At 43.3% G+C, this 16,822-nt stretch overlaps 1 protein-coding gene across 2 annotated transcripts in view; it reads left to right on the forward strand.

The window, feature by feature from the left end:
• macrod2 (mono-ADP ribosylhydrolase 2) overlaps positions 1-16,822 on the forward strand; it is a 413,125-nt gene that overhangs the window by 270,417 nt on the left and 125,886 nt on the right. For both annotated transcript variants that reach the window (XM_035172644.2, XM_035172645.2), the window contains exon 6: positions 15,611-15,732. In XM_035172644.2, coding sequence (XP_035028535.1) covers positions 15,611-15,732 — 122 coding nt within the window. The remainder of the gene's footprint in view (positions 1-15,610; positions 15,733-16,822) is intronic.

The raw sequence follows: 16,822 nt of genomic DNA on the forward strand, positions 1-16,822 counted from the left end.
CTGCCTGTGTCATCAAAAGCTCACCCTGAAGTGCACTCTGCCATTAGTACCATTAATGCAGGCCTGCTGAGAGATGTAGCAGCACTCTGTTATCTCCTGTTTGCCTCCCTTATCTGATGGCTCCGACGGGTGCAGCTGAAAGGCAAGTAAGTTGCTGCCCCCCCCCCCCTTTAAACGAAGATCAGACAGCTCCAGCAAATGTTTCTATTTTTACATGTAAACTTTCCACCTAAACTTATTTTTTTATGTTATGTAAGAGTTTTTCTATTATACAATATTCCACAATGTACCCTGTCTGATGACATGAGCAGATATCTAAGCCACTCACAGGAAAGAGAAAAGAAAATTAATTATCCATTGTTAGAAATTGTCAATTCAGCATTTTTGGAACAGCGTGTGTAAAACAGAGGCAAGGTCAAACCCCGAGCTTAGTGTGGCGCTCGGAAACAGACCCCATAAATGTATATATTCCAGCATTTCCCATGCCACTAAAAGGAAAGAGTTTATATGTGCTCCACTAAAGGCTTCTCCCTGGTGAGGCATTTCTGTCGGGGGTAACAAAGTGAGCATATGCACAGCGTGGCACAGCCCTTCGGTGCACAAATGGCTGCATGTGTGATAAATACACGCGGCAAACGAATTGCAGTAAAGCAGGTGGGGAGCCGGGCCGATGCTACGCGTGACCTTGCGTTTTCTTGAAATAAACCTTTGCTCAATTCGGCAGGTCAACAGATTTCATTTACGACACTGCTGAGAGACAGATAGGCCGAGATATAGAGGAGGAATCGGTGGGAGAGAGAGAGAGAGAGAAAGAGATTGGCAGAGGCAAAGAGAAAAAGTGGGAAAAGACAAAAAGGAGGGAGGATTGAAGAGGAGAGAGTGCTGGGCCAGGATCCAACACAGCACCTAATGAGATTCTACTATACCATCAATCCAAAGCATCAGCACTCAGTGCATTTGTTCTCACCGTGCGGTAACTTCAACTGCTTTCCCCGCATGTTTGATCTGCACCGCACAATGTGGCCATGTGTTATACTCTGAGAAGCGTATTCCCATAAGAGCATGTTTCTTATACCTGGCGGTTGTGTTGCACAAGCGTTCAGCACACGGTGTATGTGTGTTCTCTGCCCTTTGAAGTATTATGTGGCAGGTGTACCGCTGCTAGTTGGTGCAGTCTTTTTTTTTTTCTCCCCGAGGAGTTTGGCCGCAGTTCTTCTTCATCCACATGGGGCCCTGAAACTGTCTCCGTGGGTGTTTGGAGGGAGGGGGCGGGTGAGGAGGGCCGAGAGGCGAACGAGGAGTGCGAAAATGACCTCTATTTATTTCGATGGGGCCCTCGAACAAAAGTTGTCAGGCAAGTTTTGATTCTGTTGCAGATAATCCGTCTTTGTGTACGTGTGTTTGTGTGTGTGTGTGTGTGTGTGTGAGCTTGTGGAGGGATGTACCTTTTGTCCTGGGAGGCAGCATCGGCTGGATCGGCCCTTGTCACAGCTTCTTCAGTGGAGGCAGCTGAAACAGGAGCAGATAAGAGCCGTGCTCCGGTGGCCCTCACAGATGGAGCCGTAATGGGGCCATACCCCAGTTTCACTGACTGAAGTCTCTCAGAAAAATAGGCCCGCCGTAGTCATCTCAGGGAGGTCATCCTCTGAACTAGCAAAGTGCCCACAGGTGATGCAGAAAAAGAGAGAAGGATTTTCTGAATGCTAGTTTTGTGGGGAGCTGCTTCGCTTCAAGATCCCAGGAGGCTCAGTCGTATAAATAGTGAGTTTTTAAATGTCACTTGGTGTCATGTAGCTTTTGCTGTTTTCCTGTAAACTGACCAATGCTGCAAAAAGGGACAGTTGATTATTACACCGGCGAGGAAGCGGCCTTGTTTTCTCTCCGCCTGCTACACATAGAAATTAGCTGGAGTGCTTTTTGCTTCTCTAATGCGTCATGACATTGTTTGTCAATATTAGATAATGCATAGATTCAAATTCCACGTATCTGTATAGCGGTAACCCAGAAGAAAAACAACAAACATCGAATTGATTAGCTGCATCCAATCCCTCAGGGCCACAGCTGGTTCCGTCATGAAGGAGATAGTTTGTTGTGATTAGTCTCGTAATTAAACTGCAGTGGCTATGAATACATGAGTAATGAGTGGCACACTGGATGTGAAAGGAGGTGATAAGTGGGCTGTCTGTTTGGTGGAGAGAAGTGTCACCCGCTCCTGGCAGACAGAGTGCAGGGGAAAAAGGCTGACCATCTTTTTTTTTTTTTTTAGAGAAAAGTTGTTCCTGAAGGTCACTGCCCACGACTTCCTTTTTATACACATGTAACTGTGTATTCTTATTGTGAAATTGGCACATTTGACCAATTGCGTAGATTTTTCCACCCCTTCTACACAGCTTGTCATTTGAGGGTCGCAGTGGGAGCTGGAGCCAATCCCAGCTGACATGGGGCTAGTCATGGTGCACACCGTGGTACAGTTTGCCAGCGTATCACAGGCCCAGCATACAGAGACAAACAACCATTCGCACAATTAAGAGTCTACAATTTCAACCAAAGCTGCTGATGTCATTGGACTGTGGGATGAAGCCGGAGTAGCTGAAGAAAACCCACACAGACACGGGCAGATCATAAAAAAAACTCCACACACAATCACCCCTGGCCGAAGCGGGAATCGAACAAAGAACCCTCTGCGTGGCAAGGGTGATACTGTGGTCCACCAGATTTTTATGTTTCCATAATAATAATTCAGCAGTGAATTAATAGTGCACCTTCTAAAACTGAGCAAAACATATTTGAAATGTGTCCCTCTCCTTCCCCTGCTGAGTCACAGAAACCTCACAAGTCTAACCAGCGTTATTATTTATACAGAGAAGACGCTCGTGTACTTTCCGGAACACGGCCAGATTAAATAACCATTTCAAATTCTCATGAAGACAGGCCTCAGTCCAGCCCCAGGGAGAAGAGCAGCTCTTTCAGCATGAGATGATGCAGCGCCCCACAGTTCTTTCCCTTATTGCAGCCTTGTGAATGTCAGCATGTTAGCAACTGTCTGACAGGTTTTCTTTTCCTTTTTATATGTAGTTACAAGATTTTCAAAGGCCTTTCAGCATTATCATATTACTTTTAACTCCAGATATAAGAAAAACATGTCCCCCTTCTCAGTGCTCCAGGGCCACACTTGGGTCGACACATGCCGCGATTGTAGACTTCCTCATCCAGTTGAACAAGCAGAGGGTCAAAAGTTGTTATCTGATTAACAAAAATATTTATTTTGCTCCAGGCTATAATAAAAAGCATCTCACTTTTTAGAAGCAAATGGGAGCAGGAAAGTCAACAACACTGAAAGCACAATGAAAACAAGACAATCCAGTGGATTATTTTTGACAGTTTCCCTCTATTTTATATTTATAAACCAACAAAGTTGTCATTAGAAGACTACACAGTCATCAGTAGACACACACACACACACACACACACACACACACACACACGCGCTAACACTTGCCTAAGTAGTAGTTGTCTTTCATTTTAGTGTGTGACATTGAATAATATACAGTAGGTCAATGGGTTAACTTTATTCATTGCTTATTAGCAATCATATAAAAGATGTGTTCCTGTCCTGAGCTGATTTGTGCTGTTGCTGTTGAAAGAGAGAGAAAGAACCAGCTTTAATTCCCTGTACTTGAGATGTTAGATTTTGATTTCACAGCATGGGCTTTTATTACCTGGCTGTCGTCATTATTATTCCATCACTTGTAATTTTATTTATTAAGTTGTATGTATTCAATTCGCAAAACATTTCATCAATTTTTTCGAGCAGCAATGATCCTCAGTGTATTAATCAGCACAATATTGAAAAATCAAGTAAAAAGTCTGTTCATAACTTTTGAATTTGGTTTTAAAGTACCTTCTTTGTGTGTAGGAGAATTCAGGATTAGAGCAACTCTTCTTAATATATAAACTTAACTCGCAGCCTGATTGTCTATTTGTGTGTGCGACATACATAATTGCCACACAATACTATTTATTCCCATTTCCTAACCCTTACTTACCCAAACACAGACGTGAATGTGCCTTTGTAATTACCGCCATTAGGATAATTTGGGAAGCGTGTGGCACAAGTTGCTGGAATGAGAGCGTGCCTAATCTCTCCACCCGCAGTGTCTTTCTCCATCACATCCACGTCGGGCGAATTGAAATGACGGGTAATAGCATCTGTGAAGGCCACATCGCTTTTCCGTCTTCCCTGCAGCTGCGCCTCCACAACTTTGTGTATGAATGTGTTCAGAGGGGGTGTGTGTGTGTGTGTGTGTGTGTGTGTGTGTGTGTGTGTGTGTGTGTGTGTGTGTGTGTGTGTGTGTGTGTGTGTGTGTGTGTGTGTGTGTGTGTGTGTGTGTGTGTGTGTGACATTTGAAAGATTCATGAGGCTCAACTCCCCAGTTCAAGGACCTGCCTGCACAAACCCCTGTAGAATTATGATGTACTGCCCTGGCTATTTGGTGCCCTAATCAGAGGAATGATGAGATGCAGTTGAAGTCAGGTAACAGCATTGCAGTCTCATGTTCAGCGGCAGACACGAGAGGCCATATTGAAGCTGTATGTGGTTTGATTGTTTTTACATTTACTACAAAATAAACGGACGCTTTTTAAAGCTCTGCCGTAACAGGGCACCTTGCTGCAGCTGAACCAGAAAGTGTGTATATATATATATATATATATAGTACTGTGTAGATTACACACCTGCCTGTGAAATTCAAATGTTGGCGACCTGTTTGTCATTCACAAGCCCCATCAGATTCCTCATCGGCATCTCTCAAAGATGTTTCCATGAGAGGGGGGGGGTCCATGTTGTACAAGAAACGGGTATTTTCCTCACAACATGAACCGAGTTGATGGCGCCCAGCGGGCCCGCTTCCACTTACACACAACAATGTCACCGCACGCTGGTTCTGGGCAACATCACCGCGTACGTGGCCGCGTCATGCCTGCAGAGTCACTGCAGCCAAATACAGACCAGTGGACGCAGAGTAAGTGAGATGCCGTGGATGGAGTTCATGTGACAGTTGAGCTAAAATGGCCTCCGGTTCGCTTGTTCGGTGTTCACTCCCAGTTTCCCCGGCCTGAGCGCTGAGGATAAAACCGTTGATGGAATAAAAGTCCTGCTCTCTTACAATGTTGCTCATACTGTATAGGTCGTGTGTGTGTGTGTGTGTGTGTGTGTGGGTAGATTTTTTTTCTGTAAAGCACATTATTCATGTTTGTGTTTCCTTTCACATTCATACTTCTGACCCTACTGACTGGTACAGTATGAAACAGTGTGCTCTGTATTCCCCTGACACCTGTGCTGCGTGTTGCACCGTGTCGCCTTGGTGTTCTCTTTGAGTCTACAAATGGTGGGTGGGGGACTTGTTTTGTGCATCCGCAGTCTCACCTCGGGCACAGGCATGGCAAAGCTACTCTCATATTCACACTTTATTCCAAAAAATGCAGAAAATACTTTAAGAACCTGGGGGGGGGGGGAGGAAGAAAAAGAGCAGAGCGGCAGAAGTAGCGGGCTCTTTTGAGAGCAGTGTCACCTGGCAGCTCATTCAAGCTTAGAGGAATGTTATAGAAAGCCCAGAGCAGTGGAAACAGCTGGCGGTGCTGCTCAATGACTTTCTCCCTCTGTCTTTACTCTGGGCCTGTCGTCCCTGTAGACACTAGCAGGGGCCATTCTTGCAGCATGTGTACAACAAAACTATCATCGCCCCCCCCCGCTGTGCCTGTCCTTCAGTTCGGTGTGGGGCAAATGCATCCGGTGGCACATGCACACACACACACATGCACACACCCTCTGCTCAGTACAGTAAAGCAGTAGAAATGTCTGCCAGCAGGCTGAGAGATGGCTTTCAATCCTTTCATTCACTGAAAGAGCTTGTTGACATTTTAAGGCAGCGTGGCTTGTATTGCACTTGCCTGTGTGGATCTGTGTGTGTGTGTGTGCGTCGTGTACTGCTGGGTGTAGTGATTGACAGTTCGGGGAAACGGTGATCGGGGGTTTTATGAAAATGTCATGCTTCTGAGTCACTCCAAGGATCACCCACTCTAACGGCGGAAAAGTGGTTCTGAAGGGGGCTCAGCATCCTGCCCATCAAAAGGGATTGATTTGTGTAACATGAGCTTTTCTGGTTCTGTACGGACTCTTGTATTGAAACAATTATCACTCACAATCAGCAACAACGTTCCTGTGATATTGCACATGTGCACGCCGCTCTGTCGTCACCCTCTGTGCCCGCGCCTCTCCTGCTCTTTACCCCGTAGCCTGTTTTAAGTGTGACAGAATCTCAGTGACACTCACAATGGAAAAGCTCTTTGAAAGCCAGGCGTATGAATAATCAGTAAGACGCCCTTAATCCATTTTTAAAGAAGGGAATATTAATGCACTAACAACTGTATCTGCTCGGCATGAGGCAGATGATTCCAGGTCTGCAAAAAGCCCCTCTCTCTCTCCGACTGGAGCTTCACCGAGCAGTGGGGGATCACTCTGCACTCTCTGTCACCATGACAACACCAGTTCCGTGTCCGAGTGGGTGTACACACTTCATTTAGTAATCCTCGGCGACCGACATGGGAACAGCTGTGTGCATGCTGAGGGAGTCCGGTCTAGCAATCACACCGAAATACACTTAATTACTGGAATTAGAATTTGAGTGGCATTGGTTCTACTATACTATACAGTACATACCATTTTAAAAGAGCATTTTCTATGGAGTTGTATTGATTCCTAATTGTAAGGACACACTCAACTGATTAAGCGATCAAACAACCACAATAGAGCCGTGTCAACCTGCACTTGGTGCCTGAAACACACACTTAAACATATACACATTCTTCATGCTGAAACTCAGTTAGGGATGCAACACTGTGGTAATTTTCCCACCGGGTCATAATCACATGACAGCACCGATGTTACTGGTTACACCAGACGTTTTACATAAAACAACGCATCTCACCTCAACACCTGTAGGGCTCTTACTTTGATCCTTAACTTTACAGCTTTAGATCCTCTCCCTAGTTTTTTGAAGGAGACGAATTCTCCTACCAATGTCCTTGAAGGAGTGTGTGTGTGTGTGTTTGGACTATAAGTGCGGTCACCTTCATCAAAGTTTGCAGATTGCCTCATTAGGCCCAATTCATACTTTTGTGTGGAAGCTACGCCATAGCCTACGAGTAGCCGTGTACCCTAGGCAGAGCCCTGACGTGCATCTCCCCAAAAATGTAACTATACCCCTCGAGACGAGACGAGCTGTGATTGGTCCACTTGGTAGGATCGCCTTTCTCTCAGACTCGCCACCATTTTTGAATTGAGTTGAAGGACCATACGCAGACGACATCTTTCGTTGCTAAGTTGCTCGTTGAGAAAAAGTAATTTCCCTTTAACATCTATCAGCTCCATCTCCGACACGATCCGCTTAGTAACCCTCGCCATTCTTCTCAAGTAAACAGGGATGCCAGAGAATTTGTAAATACGCGGACCAGAAACCGTAAGACACTCAACACCAGCATAGAAACTCTACCGCCACTAGTGTTTCGGCAGTGTTGTTGCAGCGCAAATCACACAAACCTATAACTGCTTGGCCCCTGTGTGCAGGCTACGGCATAGCTACAACGCAGAAGCATGAATTGGGCTTTAATGTTATCAGGTTCCCTTTTGGCAATGCTTTTTCACTTTGACATCAAACCCTCCACCAATTTCTCATTGTTCTCCTCTCATCATGTGATAAGACTCCACTGCTCTGTGAAGCCTCGCAGCTCTGCTACCGCGAGCAGCAGACACTTCCAGTTTATAATTGTAGTGTCAGATTTAGTGGGTTTTTTTATTTGAGAAACGTGGGCACTACCGCTGACACATGAAAATGAACCAAACAGGTTTTATGTCTATTAATATAATGAAAAAAGACATTGGGGCCAGTGGGCAAGTTATGCAATCATTGTGTGCCTGCACACCGTGTAGCATCGACTACCGTGACAAGCCTGGACCCAGCCATCTCCCGCATGCTCACAGTCAGTATGGGTACAAACATTCATACATCTTTTAGTTAATGTTTGAGCACATGCATGACACAGCTCTGATACACTATACTGTATTTTTACGTTGCACTGTAGCGGAAGAAAAACTGGGTGCACGGTTGCTCTGGAAGTCTAAACTGCTATGTATGTGTTTACGCAGGCGGATCCTCACCTGCCAAACTCAGTAACATGCCCTGTACCCCTCCGACATCTGACAGTGATTTACATGTAGAGATGAAGGAACGGGAAATGCTGGAGAATCCTTTGAAGGAAGATGCCATCTCTCTCTCTCTCTCTCTCTCTCTCTCTCTCTCTCTCTCTCTCTCCCCCTCTGTTTCTCATTCTTTTTCTCTCTCTGTCTCTTTCTCTTATTTTCTTTCATGGGCCATTGAACACTTTGAAGAGTCAGATTCATGATTTACAAAAGACAGACATGCCCCTTCTGTTCACAATGACTGACACTTATTTTCTGTCATGTGTGGAAGCAGTCATTAGTAATAATAATAATGACAATATGGTGGTACAGTGGTGCGGTGGTTTGCAAGAAGGTTCTTGTTTTGAATCTCGGTTCGGCTGCGGCCTCACTGTTTGGAGTTTGCATGTTCTCCATATGGGTGCGTGGGTTTTCTCCAGGTACTCCAGCTTCCTCCCACAGCCCAAAGACATGCAGATTGGGTGTTAGGTTAATGGACGACTCTAAATTGACAGAAGGCGTAAATGTCAGTGTGAATGGTTGTTTGTCTCTGGATGTTGTTCCTGTAACACGCTGGCGACCTGTCCAGAGTGGACCCCGTCTCTCACTCAATGTCAGCTGGGATTGACTCCAGCTCCCCCGCGGCACTGAAAGGATCAACAGTGTAGAAGATGATAATTATTATTATTATCATAACATGCACTGTAGGTGTGTGTATTTTTTTATGTAAACTAAAAGAAAACTGCTGTTGTTGATAGATGAAGCTGGAAGTGAAACGGGTACAGCAGTATAGCAACAGATTTATCTCTGTTTATTGTTGTGTGTTAGGGAGAATCTCCTTATTTATAATTTCCTCTGATTCATAAAGTAAAGTTATAAAGAAACACCAAACATCTTCTCATTGATTAAAAAGAAAATCCCATGGTTTAATGCTACATCCAGCTGTGATTCACTTTCCTTTCGGGACGACCTTTGTCATGTCGCTTTCACAGATATTGTTATGCGAGGAACTTTTCCCTCATAATCAGGGGACTATATATATATAACAATATGTTTAAATGACTTCAGCCTTTTCCTTGTGCTAATCCAGCCTTAACAATGGTGACTGAGCTACCTCTTGGCTCCAACACGTTCTGAAAGCAGCTCAGCCTCCACGGTGAAATCCAGAGTGCTGTGCATCAAATGAGGTCACTGATTTCCAGCATCAGTCATAAGAACTTTATTGCGTCCTGAGCATGGCTCGCACACACTAATAAGCCTGCAGTCCACTCTCCATACAAAAGGGGGCTTAACAAAAAAAAAAACAGTGACTGTATTTAAATTCAATTCTGGTTGAATTTCCTAATGGACTGTTAATCATTATGTGCTTTGTTGATTCTGAAGATAATTGCCATGGGCGGCACAAAACTGGTTTGGTCATTGTCTGCTGGCTCTTGTGAATAATAATGGTCCTGGATGAGGCTCCTATAACTACACACATGTCTTTGGTATTCATTGTGTTGATACATGCACTTCCAGGGTTGTTGGTGAGAATGGGAGCATTCAGGAGCAGCCGCACCATAGCAAATGCGTTCAGGTCTTATTGGGATTGTTATTACGTGGAATGTTAAAGGAGCCTCAAAGTCAGCGGAGGCAAGTCAAAATGAAACATTGATTAGACTGTGAAGTGCTGGTCCCCCTCTGAAATAGCACAGCACTTCTCTCCTGAATGAAGTCGAGATATTTCAAAAGATTTTTTTTCGTTGCTGAGAAAGTGGCGGCTTTGAAGTGAGCATGTCCCCCTTGATAGTTATTCCCCGGCAGCTCTCCCCGAGATGAGTAATATTTTAGTAGGCTAATCTAAGATGTTCACACACTTGCTCTACACTTGGTATATTAAGGGGTCACAGTGTGTCCGGTCCATCCAGAGCAGCCCAGACGTACCAATAATCACTTGCATCTAGAATTATTTCAATCATTTATGTTTTTATCTTTATTTTTGCTCCTAATCTAAGCCTTTTATCAGCAGGAATGTGCCAATATTGAGTACTTATCTGATATTTATATGTCCTTACGTAATGCAGCGTCACAGTGCACAGAAGGGCCATTGCAATCTGCAGCGATATATTGAGATATGTTCTGAATAGGTCTGTATTAAGTAAATACAACCTGCATTACAGTTGCCTTTGAATGGTTTCCTGTAGAGTTTGGATGATGTTTTTTATAGTTTTTGTTTTGCGATAATATTTGTTTCAATCTGGAACTGGTTTGAACAAAACATGGACATCCTCCCTTCATCAGACAAACATCAGTGGAGTCTCAAGCAGGAGAGTGGTGATTGGTAATTGCAGGGTGGCCCAGCGCAAAACCACTTTGGGTCAGTCGTGTTTTTCAGTAATAGGAACACATTTTTGGAATTCTCCAACTCCAGAGAACACAAACTGATCTGAAAACATCCAATTAAGAGGTCAAACGCTGGCTGAGACAAAACCAAACCTGCAATCACTGATCATGCAGTTGTGCACATGTATTTTGATAATGTATTATCTGTGTGTCAGGTTAACTTGTATTTCCAATGGCCCAATGTATTGTGATCTTTTTAGATTAGTAAATTGTAACCAGGGACAAGGATTGCAAATCATCTCCGGCTAGAAATCCTACATCCAACTAGTTATAATGTTTCACTGCATTTTCCCATTGTCAAATAAACAAATAAATAGAATAATAAAGTGCAGTTTGAAACCGAGTCAGTGACAATACATGGAAAATCCCTAAAATGTAATCTATATGTAATATATGAATAATTAAATGTGTTTGAATACGCTTTTATCAGTGCTAATTCAAATACTGTACTCTGGCATTGTACCATCATGTGAACTGGATCAGCTCCACTGCAGATAATGGTGATACAACTGTGTAATAATCTATTGACGTATGGCTCACTGAACAAAACCTCTCGTCACACTGCATTGTGTTAAAATTGTGCAATGTAATGTGTTGATGTGCTCAAAACGATGCTGCCACCAGTGTCTGTGTGGTTTCTAACGCACAACAGTAGTCGAGTAGTTCACAATATTTGAATTTGTAGAACAACACTCTCACACCCTGAATTCAATTTCTTTCTGGTTTACATAAAGTTTATTATCAGTCTGACTGGAGGAGGGGGTGTGGGAGTTCTGTTTTACACTTCTGTTGTGATTAAAGCACCCCTGTACCTGATGGGTAAATATTTAGGAGCATCTTCGCCTTCATACAGTGTTTGCCTCATTACTCTCTAGGGTCCCTCGCTGTTACAGAAGCCTCACGCTCTCCCGTACGAACTGAGGGGAAAGAAAAACCACACACTGGGGCGGAGGGTGTTCAGACAAAGGCTGTGAGCACTTTACTTTAACCAGGAATGTGTTTATCCTGTGATTTCTTTCAAGGACGATTGAGGTCAAACAATAGCAGAAACACTAGTAGGGTCAATATACACGCTGCATACATACAGCAGTTTTTTTCCCTATTGCGGGAATGGGGCAAATGCAAACACATCATTTCTTGGTATTCGTCATTTTAAAAAGGATCAAATCAAAACATGTCTGTTGGTTGTGCAGCCTGATACATGTTTCACCATATTGTATTGATTTCCAAGCACTGACAGCTAATCATGGCACATTAGAAAACTGAAACAGGCTGAAGAATGCCATGGCACAGCTCCTCCATTGCATTAAAAAAAAATTCACCAAACAACTGAAAGACTTCACTGCATCCGTGTTAAGAGTTGAAGGTTGCAGAGATCTGCTCATGCTGAGTGGTCGCAGAATAAGAATAAGAAGAGGTGTGGTTGTTTGCTTCCTGTACACTCTGCTTGTTACCCACACTAAGGGTCTGCTCGCACACTTTCCCTTTGCAAACTTGTAGATTTGTTTCTTCTGCAGAAAACTGCTCCCTCTTACTACCTGGATAATCCGGCATCGTAGCCAAGGTGCAAGTTAACCTGGCTTTTAAAGGGAACGGGAGATTGCACATTGATTGGTTTACTGCACGTTTTACCCCAAACACACCCATGACAAATTAAGAGACTCAGCAAAACCCTGTTGAACCAGGCGCCCGGCGGAGGGACCTTTTCCCTCTGTTGTTATGCTGCAAAATGCACTTACATTGTTAAAAATAAAGCGTCATCCCACCACAATAGATGATGTCAGTCAATATCAGTCTGCTTATGGTATTTAATGGGCTCCTCGCACCAGGAGTCCTTACACCTTTGACATTCATAATAAGAATAAACCTGCAGGGTTTTTACTTTAATTTTTTTTGTTCCATTGCAGAGCCTATATGGACTCACAGGGAAAGAAAAGTCTGCTTTGAATGGAAATCATCATTCTTCTCAGGTTCAATTGTGTTACTGACCTTGCAGCCCCAAGCAAGAGACCACAATAAACAAATCCGGTGCAGATATAGTGGTTGAAAAAGTGCTGAGGAATAAAGCTAATTAAATACTGGAGGAATTGGCAAGGCGAGGGACTTGGAGGAAGTGGATGCAGCCGGGGTATTGTGTTATGTGTGATAGAGTGTGAGTTTCGTTAAAACCCTTCATGACTTATTTCATATTCTGAAAGCAAACTATAGGCTGCGGCGTGTCTAGTAATTTAGCCTCTGTAGTTCCGCTCTGTTCTAACTTTACAAGGTAATTCTGAAATTCTGTCTTTATTTTCAACAAATGAATTCCTCCTTTTTCCCCACTTTTGTGATACTGACTGATTAATCTCCTCTCAACATACTAAACAAGAGCTTCCCTTTAATGGACTCTGTTTCATCAGGACATTTTCTGCATTTTTTATCATCCCTGCAATTAAGCCCAACCCCGCAATTGCTCGAGGACCGCTAGTAATCATCTCAACCAATCTAAGATTGAGATTTATGTGCCTCCGGTATGAGGGCTGCATTCAGATAATGATATATATGTGTCGGTATGTGCCTCTCAGTAAGGAGAAATAAATAAATAAAAAATACTGATACACTGAAATGTGTTTGTCAGGTAATGGATGCAAATAATGATAAAAGCTGAGGCGCTCCACCAGGAGAAAAAGAACAAGGGTGATAAAGACGCACGTTGGATGGATTATCTGCCAGAGGTTTTCAAACTCTTATTGCAAAGAGCATCTTTGTATAATTTATGTATCGAAAAACAGAGCAGCCATAAATAATCATAAATAACCCCAGTCTTTAAACACATTGAGGAACAAAGTAAGAGGGAGTCTTAACCTTAAGGAAAGAGTGTATTCAAGGTCAAAGTGTCCTTAACTGAAGCACTATGCTGACATTTATTTAGTGTTTGTTATTATTGCAGATCTAATTATTTAGATTTGAGTATCTCTGCTGGACTGGATTTGTTTCAGGACATGCTCACTAGACTTTAAAAAATTAGGATTCAACAAAAATCCTATAATTTCACTGCAGCTTAATGGCCTACAACATTGCACTGCAAATAATCGTTGGATTTTGTTGGATTTAGAAAATGGCTGAGCCTTTTCCCCCCTGAACAAAATAAGTAACCTCAGTTCCTCCACGTCCAAGGGCAGGGAGGTCGTTTTTTTGTTTAGCTTTTACGGAAGATGCTGAAGCAGCTGTTGAAGTGTTTCGTAGCACTCCAGCAACCGGCTGTCCTCCCTGTAATATCCCTCCATGGTTACAAAGTGGATGTGTCTTTCACCTTACAGAAACACAGCTGTATGAATATTTATTTGATGTGGATGTGTTGAGGAAGCGAGCAGAGACATGTACCGGTGCTGGTGAGAGGAGCACTGTTTAACATTTCATGAATTCACCAGTAGTCTGGGTTTTTGGCACTTACCCACACTCTAATTGGCATGTTGCAGTTCTTGTAGTGAAAAACTTCATGAATTATGCACTAAAAACAACTCGCCACGTGTCCCATTATAACCACATTGTGCTCTGCAATTTTCGGCCCGCTATTCTGGAAAAAGACTTGGGACAGCTCCATTCTCATTACGGCCCAACCTCAGCCTAGCTAAGGATCACTCACGGCCCTTGTTTCTTACCTTTCCCGAAACACAAAACCAGAGCCCTTAAGCAATACCGCTGAACACCACTTGATTACTGCAGTTCGGCGTGCATTTTATCATCCTGACCATTATGCACCCAGACATACAACTCAGAACTAAATGTAATCCATAAATGATTTATGTTAAAGTGGAGTAGTGATATAGCTTACATTTGTTATTACTGTGGGAACGTGAGGCTAAGTGTTTCATATTAAAAGTAAAAGTGAGGTTAGATGTAAGAAAACACACGAGGCTGCTGCATTTTAAATCACAGGCTGTTGTGTTGTCCCCGGGTGCTCTCACCTGAACCAGGTCTGAATCCCCGGCGCTCATACGTCAACGAGCTTTAATATTTCACTGGACAGAAATGCAGACTTGATGCATTAAATTACAAATGTGTTAGTCACAGTTGATCTATATTTAATGGGCCATGAATTGAGATTTACCAGCAACCACTGCTGAATCAAGTAAGAGAGTGTTATTCCGTTCTCTGACACAGTCTGCTTTGGAAAGAAAAACAGAAAAACATTCATCAATCACTGCTTCATGAATTATTATCAGGATATTAAACTCAAGCCTTAATAACCTGTTTGACGAATGAACAGGCATACATGATAATAATAAAAACACACACGCCCGAGAGAAGTCGTGTTTAGTAAAGTTGCTTTTTGCCGTGTCACTGATACCCTTGTGGTTAGTTTGCCTCAATGCAACACACGTGATGAGCCGCTCTCTAATGCTCTGTGGGTGATGCCGACCCGGTTGCATATTGACTTTGACCCGTCCTGTCCAACACTGAGAAGGCCAAGGGCAGTCAGGCCGAAAGCAGAAGATTTCTGTTTCTGTCAAGTCACTGCTTACATTCCCTTATTTTCCTGTCATCACTCCTATGATTTAATTAAGATGCTGCATTCCTCAGTCCGGCCAGGCCAGACAAGGAGGCCGGGGATTGACAGGTGAAGACATTACTATGCGAAGGGGAAGAGAGTACAGGGAGAGATATGAATATTTGAGTAGATGGCATAAAAGAATCTTGTAATTGATTTTCTATCTAAGCTGCTGTTTCATTTACTGAATAAATTCATTCATTTTGGGCTACTGGGTTGTTATTGCTGTCCCCATTGTCTCATTGTGACGACCGACTTTATCATATTTTGTGTTTGATGATGATTTTGCAGATTGTAGAGACTTTGGCTCCAGTGCTCCGCTGCATGGCAGGCGGCTAAAAATGTTCTACAGCTTTGTACTTATAAATCCTGACACTATTAAAAACACTGCCAACTTATTTAACCTTGCTCGAAGTAGGCTGTGCTGAACGGAGCTTTGTGTGTTTGTCCCCTTCTGACAGATGTGATCCACACTGTGGGCCCGGTGGCCAGAGGTCATGTGGGCCCAACCGAGACCAATGACCTCACCTCCTGCTACCAGAACTCCCTCAGGCTGATGAAGGAGCACAACCTGAGCACTGTGGTGAGTACAGGAAACGCCACCGCACTCGCACTCATCTGCGGAGAAATGTTTCTCTCTCATGTGCCGCTTGAAAGAAAGAAATTGTATGCTCTTGTGTTTCGGTGCGACAGTGAGTAAGCCTTCAGTGAGGAAAGCTACGTTTGAAAATTTGTAGGAAATTGGGAAAAGGTACAAGAACAAAAGGATTTAGCATCTTTCATTTCAGATACAGTTTTGAAAAAGCCTTAATCTTCTTTATTTAAACAACAACAACAGAGAACACAACAGAATGGTAACGTTCCATGTTTGGCTTCTTCATGTAGACTACTCTGTTTTGTGTTATTAAATGTAAGGGGGGGGGGTCTTTGTATCCGACTCCACATCTTGGCTCGCTGACAGCAGTTTTTCTTCTGTTGTTGCTGGGGAAAACATTTTTAGGTTAAAAAAAGCTGTGATCAGTGTTGTTACTTGTTTGTTTTTTTACGTTAAATGTCCAACACCGGAAAGCATGTGTGCCTTACTTTCATCTTAAAAACACTGGAAGAGCTCAAGGTTTAGTGAACAGGGCTGAATCGTAAGAGAATGAGATGAGACAATAACCACAGAATCCACAGCTGGCAGCAGCCGATCATTCACACACTGTCCCAGCCTCAAGTCTGCTCTGGACCTTATGCCTCAGTCTGCTTCACATGATATATGGATCGGCCCTGCCAGCAGAGGGTAAACAAATCAGTATCACACCAAATAGCCACAAATCACATTTTCTGCACCAACCTATACTGTCCTGCGGCCTCATCAGAAGCCAATCAATGCAAGTACTTTCCAACAGCGAGAGGAAACGTAGATAAGCACCAGCTCCATTAAAGATGACACATTCCTGCTCCGATGATGACTTTTTTTGAGGGCAACACACTCCTCTAGGTAGCAATTAAATAGATTCTGAAGCCAAATGACTTAAGTAGTTCTGGTAAGTGTTTTGAAGTCATATGAAAATCAGCAGCATGCCTGCTGATCTTTAAACTTCCCTAATAACAGTTGCATCTATTAAGATATGATGATTACATTTGAATGTCATTTGCACAACAGAATATTAAGCTGGTGGGTTTGAGGC

The sequence above is a fragment of the Hippoglossus stenolepis genome, chromosome 12, assembly GCF_022539355.2.
Source record: "Hippoglossus stenolepis isolate QCI-W04-F060 chromosome 12, HSTE1.2, whole genome shotgun sequence".
In the NCBI taxonomy this organism is placed as follows: domain Eukaryota; kingdom Metazoa; phylum Chordata; class Actinopteri; order Pleuronectiformes; family Pleuronectidae; genus Hippoglossus; species Hippoglossus stenolepis.